This window comes from Balaenoptera acutorostrata, chromosome 8, assembly GCF_949987535.1.
Source record: "Balaenoptera acutorostrata chromosome 8, mBalAcu1.1, whole genome shotgun sequence".
Taxonomy (NCBI): Eukaryota; Metazoa; Chordata; class Mammalia; order Artiodactyla; family Balaenopteridae; genus Balaenoptera; species Balaenoptera acutorostrata.
In genome coordinates this window covers 108,327,153-108,344,624 of record NC_080071.1, presented here as the reverse complement: position 1 = coordinate 108,344,624, position 17,472 = coordinate 108,327,153, and the positions used below count along the sequence as shown (strand labels likewise).

The 17,472-nt window shown below is 46.9% G+C and overlaps 1 protein-coding gene across 2 annotated transcripts in view; it reads right to left on the bottom strand.

Moving 5' to 3' along the window:
• CLASP1 (cytoplasmic linker associated protein 1) overlaps positions 1 to 17,472 on the bottom strand; it is a 264,971-nt gene that overhangs the window by 100,223 nt on the left and 147,276 nt on the right. For both annotated transcript variants that reach the window (XM_057550862.1, XM_057550863.1), the window contains 10 exons: positions 14,952 to 15,025; positions 13,001 to 13,093; positions 11,891 to 12,036; positions 10,876 to 11,011; positions 9,757 to 9,827; positions 5,649 to 5,708; positions 3,870 to 3,947; positions 2,200 to 2,367; positions 1,553 to 1,602; positions 789 to 959 (listed from right to left, as the gene is read on the bottom strand). In XM_057550862.1, the coding sequence (XP_057406845.1) occupies positions 789 to 959; positions 1,553 to 1,602; positions 2,200 to 2,367; positions 3,870 to 3,947; positions 5,649 to 5,708; positions 9,757 to 9,827; positions 10,876 to 11,011; positions 11,891 to 12,036; positions 13,001 to 13,093; positions 14,952 to 15,025 (1,047 nt within the window). The remainder of the gene's footprint in view (positions 1 to 788; positions 960 to 1,552; positions 1,603 to 2,199; positions 2,368 to 3,869; positions 3,948 to 5,648; positions 5,709 to 9,756; positions 9,828 to 10,875; positions 11,012 to 11,890; positions 12,037 to 13,000; positions 13,094 to 14,951; positions 15,026 to 17,472) is intronic.

The window sequence follows — 17,472 nt, the reverse complement described above, 5'->3', positions numbered from 1 at the left end:
TCTGCTTCCGTGCTTTCAGAATATTAGCTGTAGGACTGACTTTGGAATTAGTTTGTAAACCACATAAGTAATAAGTCTCGATGTTTCATGAAGTTTGAATTGTATCGTTTCCTTAAAATCCAAAATAAAATGGATCCAGCGAGGTCTCCAGACTTTGGCTCTGAACAACTCTGCTTTCACAAAAACAAACTCAAAAGAACTATCAGCCTTACCCACAGCAGACATGCAGTGTCTGCTGAAAAACTGACCTAGCACTCTGTCAGATATTCTTTTGAAAGTAATCTTTTTACTCTTTCGGGCTTTCATCGGAGTAGGTACCCGCTCCTTCCCAAGGGGACACAGGGAAGGACGACACCCTTCTGTACAACAGGGGTGCTGGTTGCTGAGTCCCTCCCGATCCTCCGGAGCCCCCCCTTCAGGCTCTCCACCCAGGTCAGGAGGGGAGGAAACCCAGCTCTGGCCACACAGGAGGAGGCTGGGCAGCCGGGAAGGGGCACGCGGCGCTGAGGGATGCGTCCCCGACCAGGGTGACGCCCCAGAAGCGGGGACACCCACCAGAGGGGGGCTGTAAACCAGCGGCCAGCGCGGAGGTCAGCGCACAGGTCAGCGCACAGGTCAGCGCGGAGGTCAGCGCACAGGTCAGCGCACAGACGCACTTACTCTGAAAGGCCAGCCCTGCAACTGCCTCAGCTCCAGTTCCTGGTAATTTGCTACACGGATGGATCTGAGCAGAGGTTAAGGGTCATCGCAAACGGCAGACTCGGGGGAAGGGTCACGGGGCTGGTTACCTAAGGAGGCGTACGAGCCCGGAGGCAAGGCCGCCGCGGAGCTGAAGGGCGCTGCGCCGGGAGCCGAGGGGACCTTGGATTTGGCGCTGGCGGCTGCGTTCACGTCTATGTCGCTTCGAGAGCGCTGCAGGGACCCCGTGGTGGACACGGATTTGCTGCTGACTGTGGAAGCTGCAGGGGGAGGAGGGAACCTTAGCAACGACGGTAAGGGCCACGCGAGAATGTGAGACGTGCATCGCTGACGCGTGCCCTGCTTCTCCTGAGAACAGACGTCAAGCTCTGACAAAGGCTGGAGCACACAGCACCGGCCGACAGTGTCCCCTGCTCGCTGGACACAGCTCAGCCAATGCTGCAGAAAACGACAAGTGGCCGCAGCTCCACACGCCCCCATCATCAGAGACCATAAACCCCACAGAAATGGACCTCGTTTCCAGTTCATGTGAGCAGCGAAGTAATGAAAACGTGATCGTGTCTGGCCGGGGTGGCAGGAAGGCACACCCCCAGCTGGACGCTCCCCCTCTCGGGAATGTGCCCTCCTGCCCTCCCACAGCCGCCGGCTGCCTGCCGCTGGGAGCACCCCAAGTGGCCCCCGCTCTCCCGGCAAGTGCTCGGAGCAGAGGGGCGCCCCCCGCGGCAGCTCTGTGGGCGAGGACAGGTCTGCCGGCCCAGTGGGAGCGCAGGGCACGGCGGGCCCTCCGCAGACCCTTCCCGCCGCTGCTCAGCCTGCCCCAGGCTCAGGGCCTCCTCCGCGGCGCCCGCCTTACCTCTGGAGGTGGCACTGCCAGTAGGGCTTCTCTTGGCGGAGAGCGGCCGACTGGAAATAAAGGGACACGTCTGTCTATTATCAAAGGTGCACTGTATCTGCATTGATACAAGCACAATCTACAGCGCGAGATGACGATAATAAAGGACTGCTTCAGGCTTCTCAGAATTCTACAGGTACCTTGGACCACAATCTTATAAACCCCCGATTTCGGAAAAGTTCTAGCATTCTATTTTGGACTACCTTTCAAACACACAGAGGGAAGTCTTAAACAGCAACAGGGATCAGAGGTACCGAGAGAAGATGGTAGCACGTTCAGTCCCAGGGTTTGAAAGCCCTCCCTTTCCGAAGCTGTCTCCAAGTTAACGCTTCTGTTGTCTTAGAAGACACCCTGAACAATTCGCGTGTGTTACTCCAAAACTGTGTTCCAGGACTGCCATGTAAACTGAAGTACAAACTACCTGCCGCAGGGACCAGGGACCAGGGACCAGGGACCAGGCCACTCGCTTCTCACCATCCCCACAGCATCTTCCCCAGCACCAGCCTCCACCTGAATTAAGGGGGAATGGCAACGGCACGCAGACAGACCAAAGCCCGGGGAGAGTCTGCGTGCTTGCGCAGCCGACGTTCCGCAGCCGCAGCCCTTACTTGAGACTCTCCTGCGAGCTGGAGGACGAGCGGTCCGACTGGGGCAGCGACACCACGCTGTCCGAGCTCTTCAGGTGGCTCTGCAGAGCCCTCTGGTAGGAGGGCTCCAGGTTGTGGTACAGGTGCTCCGCCTCCCTGCTGAAGTGACTGTGGAAACCCCAGTAACACCTGGAAAACACGCGGCCTCCTGTCACGGCTATGCACCCGGGACGCTGTCAGGGAGGGGACCCCCCGCCCCCCGCCACCAGCCCCTGCGACCGGCGGCGGCCGCGGCCTGAGGAAGACTGAGAACCGCGGACGTCTGGTGGAGCGTCACCTCCCAGCTCCCGGCCTTGGTGACTCCGGCCCAGCTGGCTGACTCTCAGTCGCATGAATGAAATGGATAAAATGGAAATTAAAGAGCCTGACTTGCCAGACTGGGAGACTCAGGGAAGATGGAGCCAAACCAACGAGAACTACACCCAGAACGCGAGGGGGACTCGGTCATGGACGCTTTTATAAATGCAACGTGACGCTCCCTGGTTCCAAGTACTTAATACGGCTTTAGGTAACGAGAACAAAAGAAAACCAGGACGAGGCTCACAGCTACTTGAAACCTGTACTGTGTTACGATCAAAGGACAAGAAAAAACTGGGGTGGAGGCACCAAATATAAGACGAGGGTGAAGAACGGCGTACGCAGACCGTTAACAAATCCGCTCCTAGTAGTTTTTACTTTTTAGCCACCGCTCGTCATGCCCCTTCTTTTGGTAGGAACTTCCCAGCACGAGGTTGCGGTGAGCACTGCAGGGTCAAGAGTGAGTCCCCCACACGCTCCGAAACCAGGGAACCACGGCTTAACTGAGAGAGCAGTCAGAGCAGGAAGTACGGGGCCAGGGTGTGCTCGTGCAGCTGAGCAAGTCCGCAGTGTGCCAGGATGTAAGGACTGGCTGTAACCCGGGTCAATTAGAAGAGCCAGTCAACTACAGAAGCGCAGAAAAACAGCCACGGGCCAAAACGGGAAGCTTTTTTTCTCTCTGAGCTGCCCGAGAGGGAGGACATCTTGGCGTCAAGCTTCTGCTACTTACGGTCACGATGGCAGCTTCACCCGCAGGATGGCGCTGGGCGTGGGGACCCAGCCTCACGACCGCGGCACAACCAGTCCCGACGGCCAGACGGCCCCAAACGCGAGCGGGGACAGAGAGCTGTGGTCTGCGATCAGCCCCCCTCCCTCCTGGAGGGGCTCCTGCCCCGGCACGCCACCCCCATGATGCCTGCAGAGCTGTGATCCCAGGGAGAGAGTCCCCGTGAGCGGGATTCTTCACGGCAAGTCAACAAGCCACTGGGACCCACAGAGCTTAGTGAGTGAGAGAAAACACGGGGCACGCAGACAGGTGCTTTGCCGGCTCACGCAGCAATTTCTCATAAATTTAAAAATGAGCTTTCTGTGTCTACCTCAGTCCACTTTATGTTCAAACAGTACCAGTCTTTCAGGCCTGGACACTGAACTCAACAACCCTCGAAACAGAAAACTAGAGAGGTATTTTGAAATGGCCTTTTGGGTCATATTTCAAGGTCATGATTAACAAAACATGTCCATGTGACTTAATGAGCTTTCGTAAGGCCATCTGGACAGTGCACCTGAAATATAAAAGTAGTGAATCGGGAAAGTGGTGTTCAGCCAACACTTACTTTCTGGCTTCTATCCGTGCTTCCGAATCAGCATCGTGTATTCCCTTCTTTATTGTTTCCGCTAATACTGATATGTGTCTGGATATTTAGAGGACAAAGCAGGAACAATCATTAATATATGGTCTTATGCGGATACCAACAGGTGTTGAGAAATAACTCCCAAACGGCAACGTGGAAGGTACAGGCCCTTTGTGCCCAGAGAGTCAACAAACATGCAGCCTAGAAAATCAGCACACTCCGCAGATCTGCTAACTCATTCCTGATTCTGTCCCAGTACCTATTCCCACCCCTTCCCCACCTAAGCACCTGATAACCCTACTCTCCTGGGACTTTTTTTTTTTTTTTTTTTAAAGTAACGGCTGATGTATTTTGGGCCATGCTTACTTAGTTCCATCTTTTATGAACTCAAACAACGAAACCCTTCCTTCTCCATGGTCAGAACAAGTCTCCATGGAAATTATAATGAGCTAGTCATAATCCTAATACTGCAGAGACTCTCTGTGTCAGGTTTCTGTAACTAAAGAATGTTTTTTCAACATACGTAACACCACTACGTAACACGAAGAATTTTATGAAATTATGTCTCTGTTTTATACACAGGTGTTCTCTCAGTTACGTTCTACCCTAGCTGAGAAGAAATCGCTACACTGTCTCGTTGAATATGGAACGGTTTTAAGAAAAGGGCAATGACTGGAGTGAAGAGTTTCACAGGACAGAGGCGAGGCGCCAGTCTTACCAGCGCCCCACCTCAGTCCTCAGTCCCTCACACATCCAGCCGGCATTTGGTGAGAACCTGCCAAGCGGCAAGGCTGAGCGGAAGTGAATAAACACACGAGGCCACATCTGAGTCAATCACGTTTTCCTGCCCTGCTCACCTGGCCCTGGTGTTCAATCCCTCATTCCACCTTCCCACTCTAAATTCCAAAACGATCACCAAATAAAGAGGATATAATACCCAAGAGATTAAAGAAGAAGAAAATATTTTTTAAATGTGTGACCATCCTCTCGATCCAAAGTATTTTCAGATGAACTTTCACCTCTGGGAGGCCTGGCTTTTTTCGTCTCTGAGCACTGCAGGACTGAACTGGACTCCAGGCGTACTCATGTGTTAAACTCCCACTACTCGTAACCTGTTTAGTATGTTGTAAAGTTCTTCACAAACTACACATGAAAAACCGGGTGGCACAGTATCATCACCTATCAGCTCCAAATTTAACTCAGAAAGAATAACAGGCACCTAAAATGGACAGGAACTAAAAATGGCAAAGAATGAACCTCAAAATAGAGACAAGCTTCTGTAAGAATTCTGCATCGTGAGGATGTGAAACTTACCACACACCAGCCTGAATAAAGAGAAAACTGCTGATTTTCTGATACAGAGGGATCAAAAAGAAAACTTTCAAATGAGTGAAATTCCTTTAAGGATTTTCAAAGTTACCCCTCGCCTACTAAGAGCAGCTTTAAACCTTCTTTAACTCGTTGGGACTGACAGGATGCCAGGCAGCAGATCAGAGCCGCTGCAGGGGGAGTTCTGGCCGTGCAGTGTCCCGGGGCACCCCGGGTCACACCTCAAGGCTAACGTGACAGTCAGTGGAGCTCACTAAGAGCCTCTGCCAGTGGTAGGTGCCTCACATCAGCATCAGGAGAAATAACACCAGTAATCACGCAAATCAATGCTTGGATTCCTTCCCTTCTTATAAAAAGTGGGTCGGACCACTCGCTGAGATATTAAATCTCAAGATTCAATTCAGAGGGAAAACCAGCAAATCAGATGCTCACCGTTCCAGTGAATGTGTCTGCCATTCTTGTAAAAGTAAATCTAAAAATTCAAAACAGCGCCTGAAAATTGTGAAGAGAAAAATATGTAACTTAGTCATTTGTATGTTAATGAAAATAAAAGCTTTTTTCTTAAGTGACCCAACACTACTTTTTATAATTGACAAATTTCTTCTATTTTTTTTTTTAAAGATTTTTTTTTTTTTGATGTGGACCATTTTTAAAGCCTTTATTGAATTTGTTACAGTGTTGCTTCTGTTTTATAGGGGTTTTTTTGGTCACGAGGCATGTGGGATCTTAGCTCCCGGACCAGGGATCAAACCTGTACCCCCTGCATTGGAAGTGCAGAGTCTTAACCACTGGACCAGCAGGGAAGTCCCATCTTCTATTTTTTTTAATGATTCAAAAAAATGGAACATAAAGATGGAATCAGAATTGACTGAAAACCAAAGCAGATCAAAATAATTAAGCACCTATGGTGGTCCAGAAGAAAAATCACAAAGTTATAGGGACAGGATACAGGCGAGTTCCCTTCAAATCAGAAACTTGGGCTTCATGGCAATGTTACTGAAAGGGTGTATCACTGTTGTTTGTTTTTATTCTACCTCAAATGGTACATTAATACAGGAGCTACAGGTGCACAAAAGATCCGAGTACATTACAGAATCAGGGAATTAGTCTTTGCATTAATTCCAAAGAACGCCTTGTACAAAAAAAGTGAAACATACCCTGGAAAACAAAGTGTTTACCCAATTTTCCTGCCAAGTATTTAAAACAGATTTTTCTCTAGCTACTTGGCCATTTTCCTCTCTGCAACCTTTCAACATCCTTTCTTTTCACTTCTGTGATCTTTCTTGGTCTGATCTGTACACAAAAACAATGCTGGTCTCATCTCCTTTGGATTATATCACCACTTCGGGCCCTACCTCCTCATCATTTCCTTTTTCTAAATTCTAGGATAACTATCTTTGTAGGAATAAACATTATTAGACTTAAGGAACCCACTCAAGGAAATAAATCATAAGGCAATCTTTCTCTAACGATCAGACTTTCTTTCCCATGATCCTCCCAATTCAAAACCTCATAATCCACACAATTAATCACTCAGTAAATCTTGAATAAACCCTTCCCCTGTGCTACATGCTAGACATACAATGGTAACTGAGACACGATCCAGCGAGCAAGACAGACAAGGAACAGTTACCACGTGATGTGCTGGGAGCACGGGGGCTTCAGGAGGGCCCAGGGGAGCTGCGCAGCTCAGTCCCAGGGCTGCTGCTAATAGTGGGGTCCGGGGGAGCGGTCGGTGAAACAAACCTTCTCCAAGGAGAGACACTGACCTCTGCCCACACCCACCCTTTCTCACCACCGCTGTCCCCACCCCCCCGGCCCCAGCCCAGGCCACGGTCACTCTACCTCTGCCCTTTGTCCATGTCATTTCCTGGTGTGGACTTTCCTTGTCTCTTTAGGTTGTGTATGCATATGTCTATGTTTACTTATTTCTTAGTGAATCCAGCCATCTTTAGTGCTAATTCTTGTCTTCAATGTGTTTCAGAACAATCTATTTCATCGAAAATATCCCATGTAAATTAGGTTTTGCTTTCAACTTTTTAGAAGGCTAAAATCATATACAGAAGTACATCGATGTTGGCATTATTTAAACACTGCATTACTTAAGCACATCTGGTTAGAACTTGTGTCTTTTCTTCACCGAGTCCTACTCCTCATTCAAAGGGCAGCTCAGTTTTTTTTAACTTGTCTATGAGGCTTCTAGGGAATATATCAGCTAGTTTTAATCACTGCCCTCTGAACTCCTAAATCCACAATACATACGTTGCAACTCACTCTTACATTGCTTTGCATTATTGTTTTTAATCTCGCCAACTAAATTATAAACTTCTTAAAGGCAGGGAGATTGGGCAATCCATTTCTTACAAGTTCTATGAAGTGAAGCTAGCGACAGGTTGAATACAGGACAGAAAGCGCGCTGCCTTGGTTACACTGCCCCCTCTGGCTCTCTTTCCCTTCCTGAAGGCAGAGGGACTGGGTCCGGATGGTCCCTAGTACTCCTTTCAGCAGTAAGACACGTGGCTCTGACTAAACACAGGAACGCCAGTCTGGGCGTGCGGCTCGGAAACCGGTGAAGGGGGTGGCATGTCTGCTGTAACGGTAACTGCACGTCGCTACTCAAATTCAGCACCACAGGCTACAACTGTTCAATGCTAGGGACCGAAGTGTTACCGCCTGAGATTCCTATGTTGACGCCCTAACCCCCAGCATGACGGTATTTGGAGACGGGGCCCTGGGGGAGCAGTGAGGTTCACGGGGGTCCTGAGAGCGATGCTCGCGTGACGGGATTAGCGGCCCTCTAAGAAGAAACACTAGAGGGCGCTCCCCTGCCCCCACCGCCGTGAAGACACAGCAAGAAAGCGGCACCTGCAAGCTGCTTCCATTAGAACCCAACCCTGCTGGACCCTGACCTCAGAATTCCAGCCTTCAGAGCGGTGAGAAAATACCCGCCTGTCGTTTAAGCCGCCCTGCGCACGGTATTTCTGTTACAGCAGTCCAAGTCGACTGATACGCTAAACATCCTGTAACGTTCCCCACAGAGACGTGTCGCTTCACCAGAGGAACCGCCTTGCCCAAAGCAAACACGCTTTCCAAACTGCTCCTGGAAACCCAAATCAACAGTGACAATGTAACTGCAGCAGCAAAGTCTCAGGATGGCTGCCATTCACTGAGTTTCCACCGAGCGTCAAGCCCCCTCTACCGAAGTGACAGAGAGCCCGCAGAACAACTCCCTCCCCAGCGCGTGGGAAGTCCACCACCAGCCCGCACCTCGACGGCCAGGCGCTGGCCTTGGGGGGTTGGGGGGTGCCCGGAGCTGCTCTGCCCCCGAGGGCGGCTGGGCTGTGGGTCGGCGACACTCCACCGAGCCACGCTGCCGGAACAGTCAGCCTTTTCGGTGGAAGGAGAACGCATCTTTCTCCCTGGCTTTACGTAGCTGGCTCATTCCCCTCTTTTCTCCCTTGCCTTCCATGTGGCTGGGAACACGACGGCGATGGGGGCCGCCTCACGCTTGGAAAGATCCCCCCACCTGTGAAACCCTGGCGGGTCCAACGTGACAGCCCAGGAAAGGAGAGGAACAGTGGGCGGCCAGGGGCATCTGGGCTCGACGCCTTGGAGTGAAGGGCCCTCTCCCGGGCTGGATCAAGACGCGGAACCACAGGAACCGGGCCGAAAGACTGCTTGCTCTCCAGGCCTGCATTCATTTACCCCGCAAAGCTCCTGACCTGGTCTACTGAAAGGCTTAAGTCCATGAATCCTCTGAAAACCTACACAAAACTTCTGTGTATCTACACTTTCCTGGGAAGAGGGTCCACAGAGTTTAGGACTCGAAAGCCTCTGAGTCACCAGTCCAGACCCACAGATCCCAGCTGGAAGCACAGAGCCCTGACCCCACACGTGGGCTGGGGCAGCTCAGCAGGACCCAAGACAAAGCCTCCGCAGGCCACCGAGGCCTCCCCTCAACATAAGAAGCTCAGGGGGTAACACTTCGGTCCCTAGCATTGAACCGTTCTAGCCTGTGGTGATAAATTTGAGTAGCGACGTGCAGTCACTGTGACAGCAGCACAAGCATGACTCGTGAGGATTCAGAGTGCCAGGAATCACACCAGAAGCAGCAAACAACACACACCTCCTGCTATCTACGCTAATATAAATAACGGCCGCTGAGCTTCACAATGTTTCTTCCAGGCGGGCAGCCATGGCCTTCACTCAGGGAATGGGGCAGAGCAATGACAGAGGCAGAGTGACCATCTCAGGAAGAAAATGCGCAGGGGGTACACTCCCCCTCCCCCCCGCCCCTCCCACATAACCCACACACACACTCGCTCTCACACTACCCACACAGACAGAAGTAACAGGCCTTCCAAATTAGCTTTCCAGACAACTGAGATCATGAGCCTTCAGTCCAAAGGCATCTATCACAGCAATCGTAAATCATATTAACCATTTCAAACATAAACTTTTTTGCATGGAGGTAAATTTGAAATTTGTTTCGGTTTTTAAACAATTCAAAACTAATGAGAAAAATTCTTTAAAAATTTACCTTCTAACGGCGACAGACTTGGAGGTACAGTTGCTTGTTATGATGGGTATTAGCCTAGGGATGTGTGTGTGCTGCGGAAGAGAACAAAAATCAGAGGCGAACACTTGAAAATGCAAAGCTAAGACAACCACTTCCTTACTAACCTACCTAAAGCACCCGCATATTCAGATTAGAATTTCACTGAGTTTAAAAAGGAGAAAGACTTCTATTGGATATTGCCAAAGGGCATGACAGAATTTACAGAGCCAAAACAGGCAACATGATGACAAGTAAGTAAGTCTAAAATCAAAACAAATCACTGGTATGAAGTCTAAATTACCTGAGCAGTAGAGATCTGAATGAGTAAAAAGCAGTCAGCAGGCCAATATAGTTTAATATTATTTCAACAGAAATGTCTGATAACGGCTTTTGGTTTAATACCTGAAGTAGGCAGTGCAAACAGGTAAGAACTACAAATAATATGAAGTAAGCCACCCACAGTAATCACGAATATTCTGGATAGATTTCAGTTAACATCAAGACCCAGTTTCAAGGGTTGCCTCTGGGGAAAAGGGACTTGACAGTGGGGAGAAGGTGATGCGAAGACCTTTTTAAGCCTTTGTGAACTATTAGGTTTTACTGAAAACCTGCACGTGAATTACTTGGCTAATTACTTGGATTTAAGTAAATGAGTGTTTTGAAAACTTAACTGAAGATAACATTTTGTTTCTGGGCTTAGGTACAATTATTTAAATAAAATGTCTGGCGAATAACAAAACCACAAGCACAAATACCTAAAATGGAACGGCTGGGGATTAAGGAGGGAAGAACAGAAGTGATACCTGGACACATAAAGAACAGGGTATAAACTCAGAAGCAGACACCCGTGTTCAAACGTTTAAAACCGATGACGGTGGAAGAGCAACACCTCAGTTAACTATACATCACACCCATAGTTCACACTAGGGAACGTAAAAGGCTCACGTGCGATAGTTACGTGGGATAAAAAGGCCAATGTTGTACGTACGGTATTATTCCACATACATACTCACTCAAATGAAAAATGTCTCTGATAACTGCTTATCAACCAGCAACATTTACCACTTGCTTACTGTATGTACGGCCCCAAAATATACTCACCCGAATGATTAACCTAACAGCTACAACACCAGAGGTGGCCATAATTTTGGCACTGTTTGGAATTAAATTAAAGATCGTTGGCATAATGGCTTCAGCTCCATGGTCAAACTTGTTCCCCAGCACTGATGACAGATGCCTATAACCAGAAATGAACACTGAACTGAAGTCATAGTTCTTGCCAACAGTGTAGCACATAACCCTCTTAACATTTTAGAGCCTTCATGTAAAGTTATCTAAGGATAAAGTACAAAGGTCTAAGTAAAATACTCTACAAATACTTCCAATGTGCATATAGAGGACTTCGCAAATAGCCACTAGCCCAAGAGTCTGCTCTTTTTTTTTTAATAAATAAATCAATTCCAACTAATTACTCTTAAAATAGCAAAAAACAAATTAGTCACATACTAATAAAACACAAATATGAAAAAGCTCTTTCACCCCCCTTTTTTCTTTTTGCTGTTTATTTTTAACATACAACATTCACACTTCAGTGTCTGAGGTCAAAACTTTCAACAGCTGCAAAGCCACCTTACTATTGCTGCTGCTCTGATATTCTAACATATTTTCTAAGACAGAAGTTTTAGATACTGATACAGGTTTAGTGAGGATAAAAAAAAATTTCCCCGCAGTACATGCCTTTAACCTTATAGCTACAGTACTCTTCTAGAAACAAACATTCTAATAATCATGCTATCACCTGCCAGCAAAATCAGTGAAAAGGCTGAGGACAAAAGTATACAAAATTTCATTTTTCCATATTATTAATAACTGCTTCAAGTTTAAAATAGAGGCTTCAGAGCTAAGTCACTGAATAAAATTTAAAATCTGTCAGACTTAACATAACTGGTCAGGAACTATTGTAAAAGTGCTAACAGAAGCGTAACTGGAATGGGTCTTGGAGACCAGTTGAAAGTTCCGTGAAAGAGACCCAGTGGGTGTATTCAATGAACCATCTCTGAAGCACCGTCATGAGGCTATTTTATGATGTGAGAATCGGGAGCATTGCAATCCTTACCCCAAGGTGATACAAGCCTCCCGCACTACCTGAGACCGCAGATCCTTAGCCGATAGTTTAAAGGCTCCGTCCAAAAGACGCAAATGTTGGAAGAAGTTATCATACTCAGCAGCACCAGCCAAAAGTAAAGATCTAATCTTTTTTAGCTAAGGGGATGGAGAAAACGAAGAGACAGACAAAACAATTCTTAGAACAGAATATACAAAACAATAGAAGCCATCAAATATTAGAGATCAACATCAAAGTTAAATGATAGAGAGTTTTCCAAAATGAATTCAGCCAACTAACTCGTTGCTGATGTATCTAGGTACCATAAATAAGAACTAATAATTTTTAAAATTAGTGTCTGTGACAAATGGATTACAATTCTTCTGTAAAGCGTACTTTTTAATGGGAAACAGTTTAGTGGCTTACAGATGCTGTGATGCTAAGGATAGGGTAACTAAACCCTCACTGCAGCCTGTAGAAGCTCCTTCCCTGAGCTCACCTTCCCCACACCCCACTCCAACCGCCATTCACTTAGTGAATCACAGGAAGAAGTGACGCTACAGCCTTTGCACAGTACGCGCCGCTGTGTCTTTACTAAAGGGCTAGTGTGCATCCGAAACAGACACACAGCAGTGTTCCCAGCCCTCTTCCTGCCAGACAACCAACGCACGATCGCTCTCCTCAGAAAAGACACGCCTTCACTTAATGCCCCTGCCCTTTAATGTTCGGCCCACTTCTTTTCATTAATCCACTTTTAAAAACAGAGGGGGCAGAAGTGCTGTGAAGAAAGCAAGGGATAGAGAGACACATACTGAAAACATCACTAAAAAGCCGCTTTCCTGGCCAATGGTCACAGAATTACATCTTTACTGAGGTAGGAGCGGCGGTCGTACCACAGGTAGGTCTCTGCTAAAAGTACAGGATACACAAAAAGATAGAAGCTGGCATGTTTGAAGAACAGAAGTGAAGTAATCTACTAAAAAGGCAACGTGTAAATATGGAAGCTTACATTTAAAATATTTACTACTTAAAATTCATCACAGCTGCACCCCAATTTCGTAACAAAGTATTCAGACCATGTCAATATCGAATGCAAATGTAATCGCACAGTCAGTGGCTTACAGCATTTACTCTCTGCTCCCAATCGTGCTTGTCATCAGAGAGTATTTCCCTAATCTTGTTTATCGACTCCTCAAGGTCTCGGCTGGAGTAAATCTGTAAGCAGAATTAATTTACAATCAATAGGAGAAAATTTACAGAACAACAAAGAGTATTCCTTAATTACCTGAAGTCAAGGGCACTTAGTAAGCACAGTAAAAGAAATTATTTCATTTTTCAGAAGGGCCTTCGAGATAACATCTAGTCACGTTTGTCTTAGACTGAGCTTCTTTCCTGCTGTGAACGTATACCGACTAGATCCGATGTCCATGTATGGATAACCTTGCCTCAAATATGGCTTTACTATAAGTTAACAGATAATTTCATGTACAAAAGAGAAAAAAGCCCACTGGGGAACTGGCAGTGATGCACAAGTCATTGATTACTCTTAGCGTTTTTTTGTAACACCACATTATACAGGAAGACCTCGGAGACATTGCCGGGTCGCCTCCAGACCCCTGTGATAAAGTGAATATCGCAATGAAGCAAGTCACACGAATTCTTTTGGTCTCCTAGACTGTAGTCTATTAACTGTGCAATAGCATTATGTCTAAAAAAAAAAAAAAAAAAAAGTGTGCATACCTTAACTTAAAAATACTTTCTTGCTGGGCTTCCCTGGTGGCGCAGTGGTTGAGAATCTGCCTGCCAATGCCTGGGACACGGGTTCGAGCCCTGGTCTGGGAAGATCCCACATGCCGCGGAGCAGCTGGGCCCATGAGCCACAATTACTGAGCCTGCGCGTCTGGAGCCTGTGCTCCGCAACAAGAGAGGCCGCGATAGTGAGAGGCCCGCGCACCGCGATGAAGAGTGGCCCCTGCTTGCCACAACTAGAGAAAGCCCTCGCACAGAAACGAAAACCCAACACAGCCGTAAATAAAAAATAAATAAATAAAAAAAAAAATACTTTCTTGCTAAAAAATGCTAATCATCCTCTGAGTCTTCAGTGAACTGTAATCTTTTTGCTGATGGAGGGTTTGAAAATATTGTGAGAATTACCAAAATGTGACACAGAGACACGAGGTGAGCAAACGCTGTTGGAAAAAGGGCACCAACAGACGTGCTCGACGCAGGGTGGCCACAGACCTTCGGTCTGTAAAACTGCAGTATCCGTGAAGCACAACAAAGCGAAGCGCAATACAGCAAGAACGTCTGTACTTGTAACTTTGAATACTTTCAGGTCTGCTCTCTCATTTATCCTCACGTATTACTCACAAGACAGTGAGGGGGGGGAAAAAAAAAACAACCAAGAGTGAGGCATGCTGGGAAGGTCAAGGACGTAAGGATGGTCCTGAGCCTAAAACACCTGTTATCTGCTTTATACACACACACGGCGACCAAGCAGCAGGTGACAAGGGATTCACACAGACATTAAGCGCTGCAGGAATCCAGAGCACGGACACCCGATCAACAAGAGACAGTGCTGAGGCACAGGGCAGTCTGAACAGCGTGGCTGTACCCCAGCTTCTGGCAAGCAAGTCCGCCGCATCTGGCAGGTGGTACTTAGGGGGAGCATCAGGGTGGAATAGACTAAGATTTTATGAGACCATTTTTTGTAGTTTTCAGACACCCAAATCCTTCAACTTTACAAACTTTTCTTTCTGAGGAAAATCCCTACATATAAGCATGCTTCTGTGTTCTCTCTTCTAACCTAATCCCTCATTTCCCCCTCTTTTACGTGACCTGACCCACACCCTCGCTGCAGGAGCAAGCTACTTCCCTCAGTTCTTACTGAAAGGTCATCTTGGGCCGTGACTTTCGCTCTTCATTTCCTGGTCTGCAACCTCAGATCTCCTGTGGGCTTGACAGGCAGAATTACCCTACCTGGTAAGAAACTCCGCATGTCGCACACTTGAAAAGCGAACCTTGAAGAATCAGCCCACCCTTGTCTTTAATCAGACCAAACACCCTCCCTCACCTGGACCGCAGGCACGTCATCGAATGCTTTAATAAAGTCCTCTTCATCGACAGCACCAGCCCCCTCTTTCGCAGCTATAAAAAAGAGCAGTTCTTAAAATGTAAACGATGTGCACTGGAGGAGTCTGAACACACAAAATCAAAATTATGTTCTGGAAGATCTGTAACTATTTTTTAAGTCTTATTAAGTTTAGAGTTTTGTGGCACTGACAAGCATTACAGACTTTCAATATTAAGATGAAGTGCAGTAATTTTACAGTGTCACATATGTTAGCTTAAAACCATTTAAAGACACTACTTGCTTAAGGAGGGCCAGTCTAGCCTTTAAAGGATTTAGATGGTTTATACTGTATTCATGTATAAGTCTTTTCAAAGATTCCAAATAAACATATGATAGAAATTTTAATTCTTCAGGGAATAAATGAAATTATGTCATTGTTAGGAATCTAGCAATTTTGTGAAACATTCAAATAAGTTCTCAAGAATTTAACAGTTTCATCTCAACTTCATATTGGTCTCCAAACATTATTTCTAAAGAAAAAAGGAAAAAAACATTTCCATTTCCTTTAACTCATGATAATTGTCAATTTTCATGTACATGTCAGTTGCAAGTTGACCCCACGAAGTTGCTGTAAGATGCTCTGTTACTTAAAAGTTGTTATAATTGCTATCATTTGGGAGAAAGCTTTTTCTGTTTGCTAATAAGAGCGTCACTTCACATATGAAAATCATGTGACATTTTATCAGATGTTTTTTCTTCATAATAAAGGTTTCCAAATGGTTATCTACAGTCATCCCTGTAACCCTCATTAATGATTTATATTGATTAGTCCAAGTGCTTTTCTAGAGCTTCTTAGCAGACAAGGTATCTGGAGTTTGAGGTCCTCATGGACCACCTAGACAGAAAGGGCTTTAAAGACAACTCGTTACAGTGGTAAATACGTGTCATCACTCTTGATGACTGTTACTCTGCCTTCACAAGCAAACTACAAACAGACAACAGTAACACACTGCGAGTGGAGCTCTGTGTCTGCTTTGGGTTAGGCCTGCGTCCCACCGAGCAGATGGGTGCTGAGTTGAGCTCTCCTCTGCGTGAGGCCTGGCACCACATACCGAAGAGGACTCGTGGGCCAAGCACAGTCCCTGGGCCCGAGGCATCTGACGCGGAGCCAACAGGGAAACTCACGACTACGCCGTTAGACGAAACGGAAAAGGACAGGATCAGGTCTGAGGGGAAGTCAGGGTTGGTACCTCTGCACAATCTACATAGGTCGGGTTTGTGCAAGGGGAACGGTGAGGGAAGGGAAGGAAAAGAAGTGGTCTGATGACGCAGAAAATTTCTAAGCCTCGTCTGGGGAATGGATGCTACTCAAAAACGGATCAAGAAAACGCATTAGGAAGATTGTTCAGGGCTTCCCTGGTGGCGCAGCGGTTAAGAATCCGCCTGCCAATGCAGGAGACACAGGCTCAAGCCCTGGTCCGGGAAGATCCCACATGCCGTGGATCAATGAAGCCCATGCGCCACAACTACTGACCCTGCGCTCTAGAGCCCACGAGCCACAACTACTGAGACCGCACGCCTAGAACCCGTGCTGCGCATCAAGAGAATCCACTGCAATCAGAAGCCCGCGCACCGCAACGAAGAGTAACCCCTGCTCGCCTCAACTAGAGAAAGCCCGTGCGCAGCAACGAAGACCCAACGCATCCAAAAATAAATACGTTAATTAATTTTTTTAAAAAAGTACTGATACATGCTCCAACAGAGACGAACCTCAAAAACATTATGCCAAGGGAAAGGAGCCAGACACAGGAGACTGCATATTGGATGCCTCCATTTCTATGACCTTTCTAGATAGCTAAATGCCTAAAGACAAAACATGGGCTGGGGAAGGAGGGAATGGGGAGGAACTGTTTAAAGGCGATAGGGTCTTCTTTTGCAGGATGAAACTGTGTTGGAACCAGGCAGAGGTGGTGGTTGCTCAACACTGTGAAGATAATAAATGCCACTGAATTGTTACCTTTAAAATGGTTGATTTCATGTTGTATGAATTTAAGCTCTTTAACAACAACAAAAAAATTTTTAAGGAACCAAAAAGTAAAAGATTAGAAGGAACTAAGAAGAGCAAGAAAAATGTAAGAATGTAAAAATGTAAGAAAAATGTAAGAAATGAGGCCAGCTCTTCTCTCTGCCATCAGCACAGCTCCCTCTATACGGAGAGACGCTGTGCAGAGGCTGCAAGGGCGCTGAGCCGCGGAGTCAGGACACCACGCCCGGGGCTGGTACAGAGAGCAAGAGAGGCCCGCAGGAGGAGGTGGCGTTCTAAAGCTGGTCCTCACTGCGGCTTTACCTTAGCTCATCCGGCCGAGCCAGAAGCCCAGTGGTAACAGTACGCACGGTTCTAAGAGCAGCAGCTATGTGATTTGTTTAGCAGTAAAAAATTTACACAACACTGTAAATCAACTATACTTCAATAACATTTTTTTTAAAAAGTAGGTAATTTGCATGTAAATTTAAAACGTGA